General features: G+C 40.5%; 1 protein-coding gene across 2 annotated transcripts in view; it reads right to left on the reverse strand.

Annotated features, from left to right (window-relative positions):
* The window catches only part of Vmp1 (vacuole membrane protein 1), a 93,587-nt gene that overhangs the window by 23,135 nt on the left and 53,522 nt on the right, over positions 1–16,930 (reverse strand). For both annotated transcript variants that reach the window (XM_055620406.1, XM_055620405.1), the window contains exon 8: positions 3,226–3,306. In XM_055620406.1, coding sequence (XP_055476381.1) covers positions 3,226–3,306 — 81 coding nt within the window. The remainder of the gene's footprint in view (positions 1–3,225; positions 3,307–16,930) is intronic.

Below are 16,930 nucleotides of genomic sequence, written 5' to 3' on the forward strand. Positions count from 1 at the left end.
TTTCTTTCTTTCTTTCTTTCTTTCTTTCTTTCTTTCTTTCTTTCTTTTTTTATTTTTTTAAAGACAGGATTTCTTTGTGTAGCACTGGCTATGCTGGACCTCACTCTATAGATCACACTGGCCTTGAACCCAGAGATCCACCTGTCTCTGTTTTCCCCAGTACGGAGATCAAAGGTGTGTGTCACCACCACCCAGCTAATTTTGTTTATTTTCTTACTTCAACCCACACGAAATGGAAATTAGTTTAAAATGAAAATCGGAACAGATACAAATTCCAACTTGTCAACCTGCTGGCTATTTCGCTCTGGTTGAATACTCTTCAGGAAAGGATAATCAAGCCATTAGGAGACATGCTTGTTGTTGTTGCTTTCCCTAAAGGTACACCTAAACAAACCAAGAGGACAACTAGAATGAAAACTACTTCCTTATGGGGCTGCAGACATGGCTCCGAGGCTGCTCTTCCGTAGGGGTTGATTCCCACCCACATGGTAGCTAACAACCATCTGTCTGTCACTCTAGTCCCAGTGGATCCTGCAGGCACCATTTACAGACATGAATACAGGCAACACACCCAGGTATGTTAAAACAACATAAACAAACAACCCTCCCCCTACGGATTGCTTTATAATTTTTCTCTCAACAAGGATTTTATCTTAGTTTAAATGCTGACATCAAAATAACTAGTGAAACATCAAAAAAAAAAAATACTAGACAGTCAAACTTCATTTTTCCTAGGAATAATAAGAGCTAGTCTTCACCAAGTGCTCTGACTGGTTGGGTTATTTTAAGTGGTTTGTTTCACTAACACACCTAACCCCACATGCTATAAGATATTTATTATACCTACTTTATAGAGAACAATGGTAAGACGGATTAAGGCACTTCCGTGGATGGGCTCTCAACTTGTTCTCTTGGCCTTAAATTAAGAACATTATTATCCAAGTCCACTGATAGGGAAGGACCTCATCCCCTTCTATTTAACCCAGCCTATCAGGTCTCATCAGGACTGGCTGCATTGTCCTCCTCTGTGGCCTGGCAAGGCAGCATGCCCCTCTGGGGGAGGTGGTCAGAGAGCCTGCCATTGAGTTCATGCCAGAGACAGCCCCTGCTCCCCTTACTAGGAACCCACCTGGAGAATGATAATTAATTTAAAAAAAGGCAAAAAAAGAGAACATTATTAACCTTACTATCTAATAGGCTCTTCAGCTTATCACTTAACACACTTTCTCTTTCTTCTCCCTTGCCCCGGTCCCTTCTTTCAGAGCTAGGGCTAAAGGCATGCATCAGCATGCATCACAACTTTTAAAGATTTATTTATTTTTCTGAGACAGGCTTTCACTATGCAGTTCTGGTTATCCTGGAACTCATTCTGTAGAGCAGGCTAGCCTAGAAGAACTCAGAGATTTGTCTGCTTCTGCCCACCAAGTTCAGGGTGCAGTTACCACAGCCGACTTTTAACACTGTATTTCAACTGTCTCTAATTAATGGCTTTTGGATCTTTGAGATAGAAAACTCCTTTCACTTTCCTCCCTCCTTTCATCCTTCCCAAGGAAAATATTTACTTCTTTGTTCTTTGTTGCTATTGCTTTGTTTTGATTGAGACAGTCTTTCCATGTAGCTCTGTCTGATCTGCAACTTACTATGTAGATCAGGCTGGTCTCAAACTCATTCAGAGTGGGCTTGAACTTACAGCTATTCTCCTGCCTCAGACTCCCAAGTGCTGAGATGACAGGTATGTGCTATAGCCGCATCCTTATTTACTCCTAGGATGTAGTTGATAAAAAGCTGATAAATCCCAGTAAAAATAGATGAGCATTTGTGTGAGAGGCACAATATTTGTTTACCATGTGTGTGCTTACGTGCATACATGCATGTGAATGTGAGAGGAAAGCTAGGTATCTTCTCCCTAAGCTTGGAATGTGGGGTAGAACTCAGGTTCTGTATCCTCAGGCCACAAGTGCCTTTCCCGGCTGAGTCATTTTGGCAATCCACATGCTGTTTTTGGATATAGGATCTCATGTATCCTAGGTTGGCCTCAAACCCTCAAACCTGTTGTGTTACTAAGGAAGATCCTCTTACCTCCACTCCTCAGAGATGTGGACCGTATCTGGTGTATCACAAATATTATCTTAAATCTTCCTATCAGCCTTTGTGCCATTTTGTTCATTACAGTTATAATAGAGGACTGCATCAGAAAGGAGCTACACTATGAAAACTTCTAGTATTTCCAAGATCAACAGCAGTAATTTAGGCACATCAACATTTGGTTTAAGTGTGTATGCACGTTTCTGTGTATCAGGAATCTGTCTGTCTCTATCTGCTATCTTGCCATCACTGAAATTATAGGTACATGTCATTACCCAGGCTTTTTATGGGGATTCGGAGAATCCAAACGGAATTCCTTATGCTTCCAAGGCACCTGCCATTACCTAAATAGGACCTAAGACGGCTTAAGTCAGGCTTTATGCAAATCTTCCCATTAATATTTACAACTCTGGAAAAAGACTTATCTAATTCATTTCATTATTAATTCTTTGTAGGAATAATGGATTTTATTTCTTTTGTTCTCACTGAATCAAGCCTTTTTGACCTGAAGCCATTATTTTGTGATGAAATACTTGAAGTCAATAAACAACACTATGAACCTATCCAATCCAAATAAGCCTAATTAATAACATGAATGATTCACAATATTTATACTGACTGCAGCTGGGCATAGCTGGGCACACCTGGGCACACCTTTAATCCCAGCATTAGCAGGTGGAGGCAGGTGAATGATTTCTGTGAGTTCCGGGCTAGCTGGTGTACACAATGAGTTCCAGCCAGGGCTACATCATAAGACACTATCTCAAAAAAACAAAAACAACACACAAAAAACAAAAACAAAAAAAATCCCCCCAAACAACAACAACAACAACAACAAAAGCATTTTTGTTCATTCAGGATTGTATCTTTAAAAACAAATCGAGGGGCTGAAGGGCTGGCTCAGAGAACAGTTTGGTTCCCAGCACCCACATAGTGGCTCACAGCCACCTTAATCCCAGTTCCAGAAGTTTTGATCTTCCTTCTGACCTTTGCAGGCACCAGACATGAGTGTAGTAGATGTATATACATACAAAATAAAAAATGTAAAACACTTATACATATAAAAAATATTTATACACATTGATCAAAATATATTCACACCATTTGGTGAAATTTCTAACTTTAATATAATCTACTTACAGAAGCACAGGCCAAAATTCCAAAAAATCCAACTTTCTGTACTAGGTTTTGAACTGCCAGTTTAGCCCGTGATGCAAAGTCCTGTAAAAACAAAGATTTAAAAATATTAATAAAAAGGACAAAGAAAAACAACTTTCATTAAAAATCTTTCCTTTGTTTGTTTATTTGTGATTGTTCGTAAATATACATATGCAGATGATTCTTTCCTTCCATCATGGAGGGAGTTCTGGGGTTTGAACTCAGGTCATTAGGCTTGGCAATAAGTGCCTTTACTTACAGAGACATCTTGCTGCCCCAAAAGAGAGCTATTAAATATCGTACAATCTGATAGCATCGATTCTTATCTGTTTGTATACAGATTTTTGCTTTGTAGTGAAGACTGGCCCCTAATCCATGATCCTCCTCTCATCGTTCCTGAGTGCTAGGAGTAAAGAAAATACCGCCACAGCCACACCTGACTCACAATGATTCACTCTAGGAGTAACAGGTTGTTTGTGGGGGGACATTCAAGTCTTCAGAAAGTACCACATCCTTAAAGTCACCCCACATCTAAGAATGAATTGCTGTATCTTTGGGGTTCTCTCTGGAGGCTCTAGTTATGTTAAACCACGTGCGCGAAATCCCTGCTTGAAACCATGGTTTACCCTTTCTTTTTCTTTTCCCTTTTTGTAACTTGACAGACTCAATCTCCAAATAACAGCAGGGTAGAAAGCCAGGATTTTCAAGACAATGAAGACATCTCTGCCTAAACTAGCCATTTTGAAACACCTGATTGTTATGTTATCAACCATTTATCCTATCATACTACAGAACTCTATTCCTCTTACCCTACTGTACCCTTACCTGTTAACCTCCATTTCTCTAACCCTACCTTCCCATGAGATCATTATTCTCTTGTCTTCTTTTAGATCAGCAATTGGCTTTCACATATAAGTGACAGTAAGCAGTACTTATCTTTCTGTCCCTGAATTTTTGTTGTTGCTTTTTGAGATAGGAGTTCTTTGTGTAGCCCTGGCTGACCTGGAGCTTAGAGATTCCTGTCTCTGCCTCCTGAGTGCTGGGATTAAAGGCATTCATCACCCCTGGGATGCCCAGCTGGAAGTTTTATTATTTTTTTAAATGGCGAAAGTCATCTATTAAAGGGACGTTTCATAAATGTTATGTTCCTCTAATAGTTTTCAGGTCCTCTGTTCTAAGGATTAAAGTTACAATTATGTACAGACTGATTCATGAACACAGATTGAAGTCCACATGCAATCTGCACTAGTTCATTGCAAAAATAATTAGATGAATGAATCACAGTTTATGGACTCTTGTGTCCGCTGTTCCCCTGCCAAAGCACTGTTTTATACTTGTATCTTACACTACCAGGGCATTCATGGTTACAGTTCATAAACATGTTATTGTATTTGTTTTAATCTTAAAGTCACACCAATCGCCAGGCATGGTGGCACATGCCTTTAACCCAGCACTCTGGGAAGCCCAGAACTTGGTGAGTTCGAGGCTAGCCTGGTTTATAAAGCAAATCTGGACGATCAAGGCTACACAGGGTAACCCTGTCTCAAAACTCCAAAAGTCACACAAAGAAAACTTACGATAAAGTGTGCATGTGTGCACATGCTTTCCTGTGTGTGTAGGTCAGGAGGTGCCTGCTGCAGGCACCTCCCTCCATCATGATGCGACCACTACTGAGACAGGGTGCTCACTGTTGTCCTAAGATCTACTGTCTCCGTCTCCCAGTGCTGGGATTGCAGTCAGGTGGGGCCATGCTTGTTCTTACTCAGGTGATGATTTTCAGTACTAGGGTCCTCATGCTTGCACAGAAAACCTCTCCTCACTGAGCCAATAAAGTTGTAAAGGATTTCTTTATTTTTAATTTGAAGTAGTCTTAAGGCTTGATCCTATGGCCTTCCTTTACTCTACAACTGAAATATACTAGATCTAAAAATCTAATAATAGGAACATCATTATTTTACCGCCCCACATGATCTACATTACAAATGTAATTTTGCTTTGCCAGGTTTTGCCATAAAGGTTAAAAGTCATGTATTTATTTGAGACAGGGCTTCACTCTATAACCCCGGCTAGTCTAGAACCCAACAGAGATCACCCTGCCTCTTCTTCCCTGCTGCTAGGATTAAAGGCATGTGCTACCATACCTAGAATTTTTTTTATTGTTGTTTTAAGTTATTTACTTACTCATTTTAAAAATGTATTTATTTTATGTGTATGAGTGTTTTTGCTTACACATATGAATGTGTATCATGAATATATAGAATGTCTGTAAAGGCCAAAAAAAGGACAGCAGTTTCCCTGAAATCAGAGTTACAGATGGCCCATCATGTATGTGTGAGGAACCAAACGTGGGTCCTCTGCAAGAGAGCCAGTGCTCTTAACCACAGCCATCTCTCTAGTCCTCAGTACTTTCTATCATTCGTATGATTTTTTTTAAAATAAATTTTCACTCAGATAAGAGTACAAACATATTTTTCCACTACTATTACGAAGTTGAGTTTCTTCCACTTTGAGGAACTACAGGAGTGAGCACATTTAGAGTGCAAGGTCCTGATTATGCTGTCTCCCCTAGGCAGTAAAGGGTTTTTGCTGATGTTGTTTTGTTTGTTTGTGTTTGAGACATTTTCTCTGTAGCCTTGGCTGTCCTGGAACTCACTCTGTAGGCCAGGTTGACCTTGAACTCCTAGAGATCTGCCTGCCTCTACCTCCTGAATGCTGAGATTAAAGGTGTGTGTCACTAATACCTGATGGTTTTATTTATATTATTTGACAGTTCTTTTCACATTGATTTTAGAGTCATACTGTCCATGAATTAAAACATTTGTATTTTAACTTGCCCTAAACCACCATGTTTAGGGCATACAATTTTACTGTATGTATATGATTTGGCAATTAATTCACTGTAGTGGGGCTGGAGAGATGGCTCAGAGGTTAAGAGCACTGGCTGCTCTTCCAGAGGTCCTGAGTTCAATTCCCAGCAACCACATGGTGGCTCACAACCATCTATCATGAGATCTGGCATGCAGGTGTACATGCAGACAGAACATAGTATACATAATAAATAAATAAATCTTAAAAAAGAAAACCAGAAATGCCATCTAACACCAACAGAAAAAAATCCTCAGTTCCTAAGCTTTAAAAGAAACATTTTAAACAAAAGTTGCTATCTTTTACTTCAAGTACAACGAATAAGCCAAATTAAAATATGTAGCAATAATATTTTAAAAATAAAAACAGAAGGAAAAGATTACCAAAGAAATTTGTACATTAAGCATTCAATGTTCCAGTTATATATAAAAAGAAATTAGCATTTCATTTTAATAGTCTTGTATTATTTGTGGGAACAATGTTGAGAGTACAATTTGATTATTTCTACAATTGTCATTTTATAAAAAAAAAAAAATCTGTACAACAAAAAGCAAATTCCCTTTTATAGTTTCATTTCTCTGTCTTCACATTTCACAACCTTAATCTATTTCACAATTTAAGTGCCTGAGAGGACACGTTCATTTTCTAGCCCTACTTAAATAGGTAACACACATTCATAATTAGTAACATGTACCATTTTCTGGTTTTCTCAGTTATAAACCCAATAAGGAAAGTTCCAGCCTCAAGCACAGTGGCTGTACGTCTGTACGTCTATCCAGTTGCACTTTTGAAACAGCTAAAGATATGACCAACATATTCTCCAACGCTGTAAGGAAACAGAAAAAGAAAGGATAGCCATTTCTATCACCAGAGGCTTCAGGAACAAATAGAGGAAAGAAAAAAAACCCGTAAATCATAATATTTCACTGATGCTTTATATTTCCTCTAAAACAGGGATTTAGGATTATAGAAAGGAGAAACTTCAGGGCTATCTGTAACCAGCAAAATGTTAATCTTTGACCCTAGCCCACATTTTCTTTTAATTAAATTTAAAAAAAAATGTGTTCTGCCTGCATGTATGTCAATGCCCCACACATGTTTCTGGTGTCCATGGATGCTAGAAGTTGGCACTGGATCCTCTGGAACAAATGGTGGGTGCAGAAGATTGAACCTGGGTGCCCTGAAAGAGCAGCAAATGCTCTTAACTGCTGAGCCATCTTTCCAGCCCTAACCTGCCTGCTTTGTAAAGACTTATTTATTTATTCACTTCTTTTTGTTTTTGTTTTGTTTTTAAGACAGGGTTTCTCCAAGAAGCCCTTTCTGGCCTTGAACTCACAGAAATCCATCTGTCTCTGCCTCCCAAGTGCTGGTATTAAAGGCCTGCGCCGCTGCCACCTGGCCTTAAAGATTTATTTTTATTATCTGTTTTAACTTTTTATTGATTCTTTGTGAATTTCACATCATGTACCCCAATCCCACTCATCTTTCCTTGTACCTTTGTATCTGCCCTCTGCCCTTACAACCTCCCCCACAAAAGCAAATAAGAAATAAAAAGAAAAAAAAATTCGTGGAAGCTGTAGTGTGTCACACCCTATGTCCACAATCTTTACTTGCAAATGTTGACTGCAATGAGTCACTGGTCTGGTTTGAAGCCTCTGGCTTCTGCTACACCATCAATACTGAATCCTTACTGGACTCCTCTGATAGCCTGTTTTTGCTCTGTGTCATGGAGATCCCGAAGCTTTGAATCTGCACGACCAGCCCTTTCATGCGCCCCAGCAGACCATAGATGGCGCAGGCCAACTCATAGCCCTGGATCTGGGCCTGGGAGGTAGCTGAGTTGGTCAGCCCACCAGCTCTCCTGTGTCTGCACCACCAGGCGAACTCCTGGGCACTGCCTGAGCTATCTCATATAAGAGGCAGGGTCAGCTCTCCTGCTCTCATGACCTCAGGGGTTACCTGCCACAGGTCGAGAGGGACAAGGGGGTGGAGAGGGCACGTCTGTGGGGTGCTGAGCCACCCACAGATAACCAAGGGTGGGGCCAGCTCTTCAGTGCTCGTGCCCTGGGGGCTGCTTCACCCCTCCCACCCCAAATCAGGATCTGCCCTATGGTGCTGCCGAGGAAGAAGTGGGGCCAACTCTCCCAACTGTGGTGGGCAGTAAAGGGGCAGGGCCACCTCAACAAGTGCCTCAGGCAGCAGTCCAGACCAGGGGTATCTGCATGGCCTTTGGTGGTAACATGGGCCTGGGACATCAACACAGACCCCAGCTGCCATAGGACCAGGGACCGAGACACGACCCTTTGTGGTAGTCCAGGCCAGGACCTCACCATGGCCCTCCTCATATTCAATTGTTTCTCACCAACATCAATTTTCCAGTTCCACCTTTCTCCACAGTGTATGAATCCCTTTGCTTTCTACTCGCTCTCTTCACAGAATACTCCATCTTTCCCAGCTCTCCCTCACACATTTGTCCAGTATAGTAGCACCTGCAGTAGGTGCTTGGGGGCCTTTCTTCCAGCTTCCCCAGGCCAGCCCTGTGGGGGTGAACACTGAGTTTCTCCCTCATTTTTACTGTTTTTTAATTATGTGTATGTGTGTGTTTCCGCATGTGAATGTGTACAAGTGACAGGACAGAAGACGGTGTTAGGTCGCCTGGCGCTAAAGTATAAGCCACCTGATGAGGGTGCTGGGAACTGAACTCGGTCCTCTGGAAGGGAACCATCTCTCCAGCCCCTCCCTGCCTTCTTAGCCAATTACATGCTAAAACTCATTCTGATTTAACAGTGTTCTTGGATTCTTAAAAACGATATAAAAACGTCATTATTAGAAACTACAGAATGACCTGGGTGTGGTAATGCAGGTCTTAGTCCCAGTACTCAGGAAGAAGAGGCAAACACATACACACATGCACGCACAGGCACACATGCACGCACACTTAGATTGATTAAGGGATTAAAACTGAATGTTAACTATAAATTTGAAAAACCAGGCAGCCATGGTGGCACATGTCTTTAATCCCAGCACTCAAGGAGGCAGAGGCAGAGAGACCACTGCAAAGCCTGGCCTACAAAGCAAGTCCAGGACAGCCAAGGCTACACAGAGAAACCCTATCTCAAAAAATCAAAGGCCAAAAACAAAAAAACTGAAAAATCCAGATTGTGTTCTTATTCATATTGCTATATTCTTATTCATATTCATTGTTGTACAGTGAAATTCACAGTTTCACTGTGAAAAGCTTGGTTGCAATGGCATCTTCATATATATAAAACAAAATAAAACTTTATTATTTTTTTTTTAACATGGGTGCTTTCAATGCATGCCCCTTGTGTGCCTGATTTCTCTAGCATCAGAGTTAACTAACGGTTAACGGTGAGCTGTCATGTAGGTGCTGGGAATCTGAATCCAGGTCCTCTGGAGAAAGAGCTCATGCTTTTAAATAACTACTGAGCTATCTCTCCAGTCCCTGACATCTTCTTCTTAATGAATAGAATAACAATGTAAGATTACACATTTGACATATATACACACCATGTGCTATGGTTTGCCACAGACCATAAGCTGAAAACTTAATCCCCAGAGTGTAGCGAGAAGGGCTCTTTACGAGGTGGTCGGCTATGAAAGCACTGTTCCGTGAAGCCATCCTAAAGAGGGCAGCTGTACTCGTTCCCCGCTCCCCGCTCTCGTGTTTTTCCCCCCGAAACAGGGTTTCTCTGTGGGGCCCTGGCTGTCCTGGAACTCATTCTGTAGACCAAGTTGGCCTTGAACTTAGGGATCCATTTGCTTCTACTGGGATTAAAGGCATGTATCACCTCCAGGTACTCTTTTCAATATATATTTTTTTGAGATTAAAATATAATTATATCTTTCTTCCCTTCTCTTTCCTCTCTCCAATCCTTCCTATGTACCTTCCCTTGTTCTCTCTCAAATTTATGGCTTTCTTTTCTTTGTTTTATGCAATACTCATATATATCCCTAAATATATAAATACAGCCTGCACAGTCTATACATTATTACTTTTATGTACTGAGGGCCAACCACTTGGTCCTTCCCCCCCTTTTACCATCTGATATACTCTAACATATTCTCATGTGACAAGGAGGCCCCGTAGGCATGGCCCACATGGCTTGAACACCCCCACCTACAGAACTATAAGCTAAACAAAGTCTGTGTATAACTCACCCTGCTTGTGTTATTCTGCTACAATACTATTTCTATAGACATTTACTTCAGTTACATTTGTAGGCTCTGGAATGCAAAGCACAGTACATTTCAGTATTGAGGGCTTTAGCCAAAAACAAAACAAAACAAAACAAAACAAAATCTACCTAAATAAGTATCAATGACGGAACCTCAACCTATAGTGGGTTTCATGGCTCTTCACCCAAATTATACCTCAAATAATATATAAAATTGATCAATTTTTTAAAAAATTTCTCTGAAAGTAAAATATGTATGAAACCTGTGAGATAGCTCAGTGGATAAAGTAAGTGTGGCCAAGAGACAACCTACCATTGACTCCCCAGAACCCAAATGATGGAAGGAGAAAACCAACTCATGCAAGTTGTCCTCTGGTCTCCACGTCAGTTGTGGCATGTATGCACCCTCCCTACCAATAAATGCATGAACAAATAAATAAATAAATAAATGCGCCAAAGTACGTGTGAAGGCAGATGTGGTGGTATACACTGTAATAGTGGTGTTTAGGGAGATCCTATTTAAAAAAAATGAAAAAATGTTATGTGTGATTTACAATGAAGAACAAACATTTCAGAGAGCTAAAACTAGGAAGACATTTATTTTGAGTCAAAATCAGGCTTCAGTGGATTTCTTGGTATACAGATATCTGTCACTAAATTTACTTTTGTGCAGGAATCGGCAGCTCAAATATTTTTCAAACTCAAGTACTGGGCCTGAGGACTTCTCAGAAGCTCTGAGTACTCACTGATCAAGACAGGAGTTCAAATCCTAGGCTCTAAAAAGCCATGCACACTTATAACCCTTGTGCTGTGGAAGAAGGTGGATCACTGGGGCTTGCTGCTCTCCAGTCTAGCTCCAGATTCAGGGAGAGACCTTGTCCAAAAGGAACAGGGCTGAAGCCATAGAGCCAGGACAGCTGATGTCGTCCTCTGACCCTTGCACACACACATACATTATTTTTTGAGACAGGTCTCTATAGGTAGTTCTGGTTGCCCTGAATCTCTAAATAGATCAGGCTAGCCTTGAAATCAGAGATCTGCCTGCTTCTGCCTTCTGAGTGCTGGGACTGGCTCAAAACCGAGACACAACATATACACACTATACAACTTCAAAGTACACATTTTGATGGATCTTATAAAAATACAAATATTAACTACTGCTGAGATAGAGGTCTTAGAAGTCACCCCTTTCACTAGAGTAATCACCCTCCTGAACGTTTAGGGCTACAGACTAGCTTTTCCTTTTTTTTGAGCTTTATATGCACAGTATGTCCTCTTGCAGCTCTGTCTTCTGTAACTCAATATTCCATCTACTTGTTTCTTCCATGCTGCTTATGTGGACTAACCCAACTGACATGCATTATTTTATTGTATGAACACACCACAATTTATTCTACTGTTGACACAACACTAAGGTTATTGTCAGTTTGAAATAATTGTGACTAATATGTGGTGGTGGCAACACGCCTTTAATCCTTATACTCGGGAGGCAGAGGCAGGTGGAGCTCTGAGTTTGAGGCCAGCCTGGTCTACAGATTGAGTTTCAGGACAGCCAGGGCTACACAGACAGAGCCTGTCTTAGAAAAAAACAAAACAAAAACAAAAAAACAAACAAACCACGTATAAAAATAATTCCACAATACTATTGTTGTTATTTTAGACAGTTCTACCACATAACCCAAACTTGTCTAGAACTTTTGATCCTCACGTATCACCTTAGAAGTATGGGTCACAGGACTGTACTTCCCATGCCTGGCTTACTCTAACTTAATACTCTTTTTGTTTTGTTGTATTGTTACTTTGAAACTGGGTCTCACTATGTAACCCTGGCTGGAACTGCCCGTGTAGACCCAGTGAGCCTCAAACTCACAGAGATCTGTTTTCCTCTGTCTCCTGCGTGCTGGGATTAAAGATGCGCACCACCTCGCCTAGCACAGGCCATTTTTAGTGTTTTAAATGTGAGCCTGAGAGGCTGGAGAGATGGCTCAGGTTAAGAAAGCTTGCACTCTTTCAGACGAACAGAGCTCATTTTCCTGAACCCATGCTGAACAACCCATAACCTCCTATATAAACTTCAGCTCCAGGGGATCCAATACCTGCTACTGACTTCCATGTACCATGGACGCATGTAAATATATATACTCAAATACACATTAATAAAGGTAAAATAAATCTTAAAAATATGTATTCACCATGGATACATGTGAATATATACACTCAAGTACACATTAATAAAATAAAGTAAATCTTAAAAAAGTGGGGCTAGAGAAGATGGCTCCTACCATGTGGGTCCTAGTGATGTGGCTCAGATCTTCAGGCTTTGGAGGAAGCTCCTGTACCTGCTGATCCAGTTCACTGGCCCTAAAGTAGCTGTGTTGTTGTTGCTTTTGTTATAAGTGAATTAAGTTCTCATATTCAAGTTGGAATGTAAAAAAATCCACACACACACAAAGTGGCTGGGTATGGTAGGATGTATAGTTGTAATCTTGATCTTCCAGAGGTTAAGGCGGAGGATTGCAGGTACACAACCAGCCTGGACTACATAAAGAAGCCCTGTCTCAAAAGCAACCAATGAATCTTCTATGACAATATATAACTCTAACAGCCAGGCAGTGGGGGAAAGGTCATAATTGTTCAGATGAGCTCAAATTAAATATTTAAACTAAATTAAACTTACTATTAGATTAAAATAAATTAAAGCTATGAAAACTAAGTCACAAAATAGACAGAGTAAGGATATTGAGCCTACCAGTATACAGATCTAATCTCAGCACATATGAAGCAGAAGCCGGGGGTCTATGGAAAACTGAGGCAGGAGGACTATTAAGTGAGGCCAGCATGAGGCTACACAGCAAGACCTTGTCTCAAATACCCAAAGAGTAGATAAAAGTAATGAACGCATTATTTTATACAATTACTTATATGTTAACTAAAACACACACTGGCTATACAATCTTATGGGATGCTGTCGTATACAGGGTCTGTCACAGATGAAAACGCTACTACACTGGAGTCTCCAGTCCCACGTCCCAGTGTGTGTCTGCTGGAGATGAAACGCAGAGACTGCACAGAGCGCTTCAGTTTAAAATCAGGACAGCGGTGCTTTTACACGTCAAGAGGCAAAAGAGAAAAAAATGGAAAGAACGCAAATAATCAAATTTCCTAACTAACATGCCTAACAAAACAAACAAACAAAAACAAAACAAAACAAATCCAAAAAACCTCTAGATGTCTCAGAACAGATCAACCCTGACTGGTTGGAAAGCAACACAGCTCTGCCATAGGAAATGGGCGTTAATAACTATTCCACTGTTCTCCAACCATTGAATTCTGATCCTGAGCCACAACTCCCACGAGTGCTTAGCAATTAAAGCAGAGAGGGGGCTTGCATTCATCAGCAGTATGGTACTGATGAAAAAAACCTATTAGCGAAATCACACAGCCACACACAGTCTGATAGTCCAAGTTTCAACTAAACAGAACTTTCTAGAGGCATTTTTGCAAAAGGAGTTTGAAACACAAAACCATCTGTAAAGTAGCCTAATGCTTCCTCACTGCTGATTTCCCTCATATCCGTAAACAGGTGTGGAGATGAAGAGAACAAAGCAGACACAAAACAAAACAAAACAAAACCACACCACTCCAATTTCCAAAGCAAACTAAGAGGGAAACCTTAAATATTACTTACTGTGCTTTCTTACTGACTGGGTTGTATTAACTTACTTTATTTGAAAATCAGATGGTTTCAATTAGAATTGCTTCTCCATTAAAACAGATTAAAAATAAACAAATTCATCCTGAGAGTTAAGGATTATAGCTAGAACAGAATTTTAAACATCTAGCATTCTCTATTCTAGAACATTTTCTTCTTGAGTATATTTTGTTGTAAAAAGTAAGCAGAAAAAATTATTAGGAGCTTGGATTTAGATGTTTTTATTCTATTTCAATAAGAAAGTTGGGGGTTGGAGGCTGGAGAGTAGCTCAGTGGTTAAGAGCACTTGCTGCTCTTCCAGAGGACCAGAGTTTAATTCCCAGCTCCCATGTTGGGCATGAGATTCACAATTGCCTGTATCTCCAATTCCAGGGGATCCAACACTCTCTTCTGGCCTTCTCCAGCACCTGAGCACACATGTGCACACACATATAAACAAACAAATAAATGAATGAATGAATGAATGAGTCTGAAGGTTAAAATCTGAAGTGAACATGGAAGCCAAGCATGGTGGTAAATTCATGTAATCCTGGCATAGGGCTAAATGAAACCAAGTTTCAAAAAAACAAAACAAGCTAGTGAGATGATTCAGTGTGTAAAAGTCTTTGCTGCATAAACCTAGTAACCTGAGTTCAATCCCAGCATCCCACTGTGGAACAAGAGTTGTCTTTTCACTGCTGCACATATGCTGATACAAACATGTGTCTCTGCCCCCATGAGTAAAAAAAGGAAACTAAAACAAAATACACACTAAATAATAACAACGCACCCAAATCAAAACAAAATTCATAAACTAGCACACAGAAAAGAAATGGACTGAGGAATATGCCAGGAGCAGACAACCTTCCCAGTGGCCTGAATGTGTCACACCTATCCTTCCTGTTCTGTTAATGTACCAATGAATACAAGAAGAGTCAGAAAACCAAGAAAGGGTCAAATCTGGGAATGGGAGTGGCCAAAGAACAAAGTTCCCTGAGACAACAAATAAAAGCAGCCACGAAAAATTCTAAGTCATGCTGAGTGCCCAAGTGACAACTACTGCACATTAATTTGGTGTATGGGTGTTTTGCCTACATGAATGTCTGTGTACCATGTATGAACCAAGAGCCTCTGTTGAATCTCCTAGAAATTACAGACAGCTGTGAGTTGACAGGTGAGTGCCAGCCATTGAATCCAGGTCCTTCTGGAAGAGCGGCAGCAAGTGCTCTTAATCACCGAGCCATCTCTCTAGGTCCCCACTGTTACCTTTTCTTGCTGAATTAAATGCAATAGCCTTTGGTACTCAACTTAACTCTCCCAATAGTTGAGATATTCTATAAAAGAATCTCTTTAAAAGACCACTTAAGGGAGATGGCTCAGCAGTTAAGAATACTGGCTGTTCTTCCTTTAGCAGAAGATCCGGGTTCAATTTCCAGCACACATATGGTGGCTCATACCCACTGATGACTCGAGTTCCAGGGACCCAGCAACCTATTCTGACCTGCTCATGAATGAGGTGCCCATACATACATGCAAACACTCACACTTAAAAAAACAATCTTAAACAACGAAACTCTAAATGTTACTGGGTGTGGTTGGTTGGATCTGAAAGGAGATCTATGAAAGGCTTGGTAGCTATGACAAAGCCTTTAATGATGATGAGCCTTAAACGAACATTTCTAATACTTCGTCAGTTTAACTCAATGCAAATAAGCAGGAGATCCTGAAAGGAGGAAGCTTTTCCCAGGAACCCCTGACACAACACAAACTGTAGTAGTTGCTGCAACCCCCCCCCCCCAGTCCACGTTGACAAATTCTTTAACAAGCCCTGTGGTCACAGGGAAGCTGGTTTCACTCTGACTCATGCCTGCTCAAACAGTTTACTGGAAATGAAGGGGAGGGGGAATTTTCAGAGAAGTCATGTGATGGCCAGACAAACCACAACCAGCAAAAGGGTTCAACAGAGTCAAAAACAGGTCCCAGCAACAAATGACATTAAAAACATATGAGAATGACCCCTGTTTAGTTTCGGATCATCTATACCATGAGCTCCTTCCTAAATCTTCGTATGAGGAAGAACAGAGTCTTCACGGGGGGAAGGCGGCAGGCGATGACATGGTGAACACAACTGCAAACACTCCCCGGGAAAATGTGCCCAACAGAACAGAAACAGAATGCTGAAGCGCTCGGGCTGAGTGTCTCATAACCACTGTCAAACGCTTTCCCATGATCTCCAAACTCAAACGATGAAACAAATATTCTATCATTATCAACAGAAAGTCCAAAGAACCCTTCATTTATACCTTGTTTTTTGAAAGAAAAAACGTCTCTCACTGTCTAAAAAGAAAAGGCATGAATTATGAGAGTGTTTGTCAACACAAGTGATAAGCTTTGGTTTTAAGGTTGGTTTTTGTTTTTTTCCCCCATTAATGTGAGTAACTTGAAATTTCTGAAAGAATAAAAATGTTATTAGGCAAAACAATTCTTTTAGTCTTAAATTTAATACAAACTAGTAAGGAAAAAACTACAAGTTGTAGTTAATATGGGCATTTACTTTTTAATGATTCATTTTATTTCATGTTCATTTATTTCATGTTGCATGTATGTTTGTGTGAAGGTGCTGGATCCCCTGAAACTGGAATTACCGACAGTTTGTGAGCTGCCGACAGTTTGTGGTTGCCGGGAATTGAACCTGGGTCCTCTGGAAGAGCAGCCAGTGCTCTCAACCACTGAGCCATCTCTCTAGTCTAGGCATTTAGTTTAATACATAGATTAAGTGTAAATATTAGTTAATGTAAACACTGCCAGCTTAAAAAGAACATTCTCTTGAAATAAGACAAATCTAAAAACTCCAAAGTAGTCTTTAAAGAGATGCCGGACATAAGTGGTTTAGCGAGTCTGGGCTAGTGGCAGAGGCATCTAATCCCTCCTG

Source organism: Psammomys obesus, unplaced genomic scaffold (genome assembly GCF_907164565.1).
Source record: "Psammomys obesus unplaced genomic scaffold, mPsaObe1.curated_primary_1811, whole genome shotgun sequence".
NCBI lineage: Eukaryota > Metazoa > Chordata > Mammalia > Rodentia > Muridae > Psammomys > Psammomys obesus.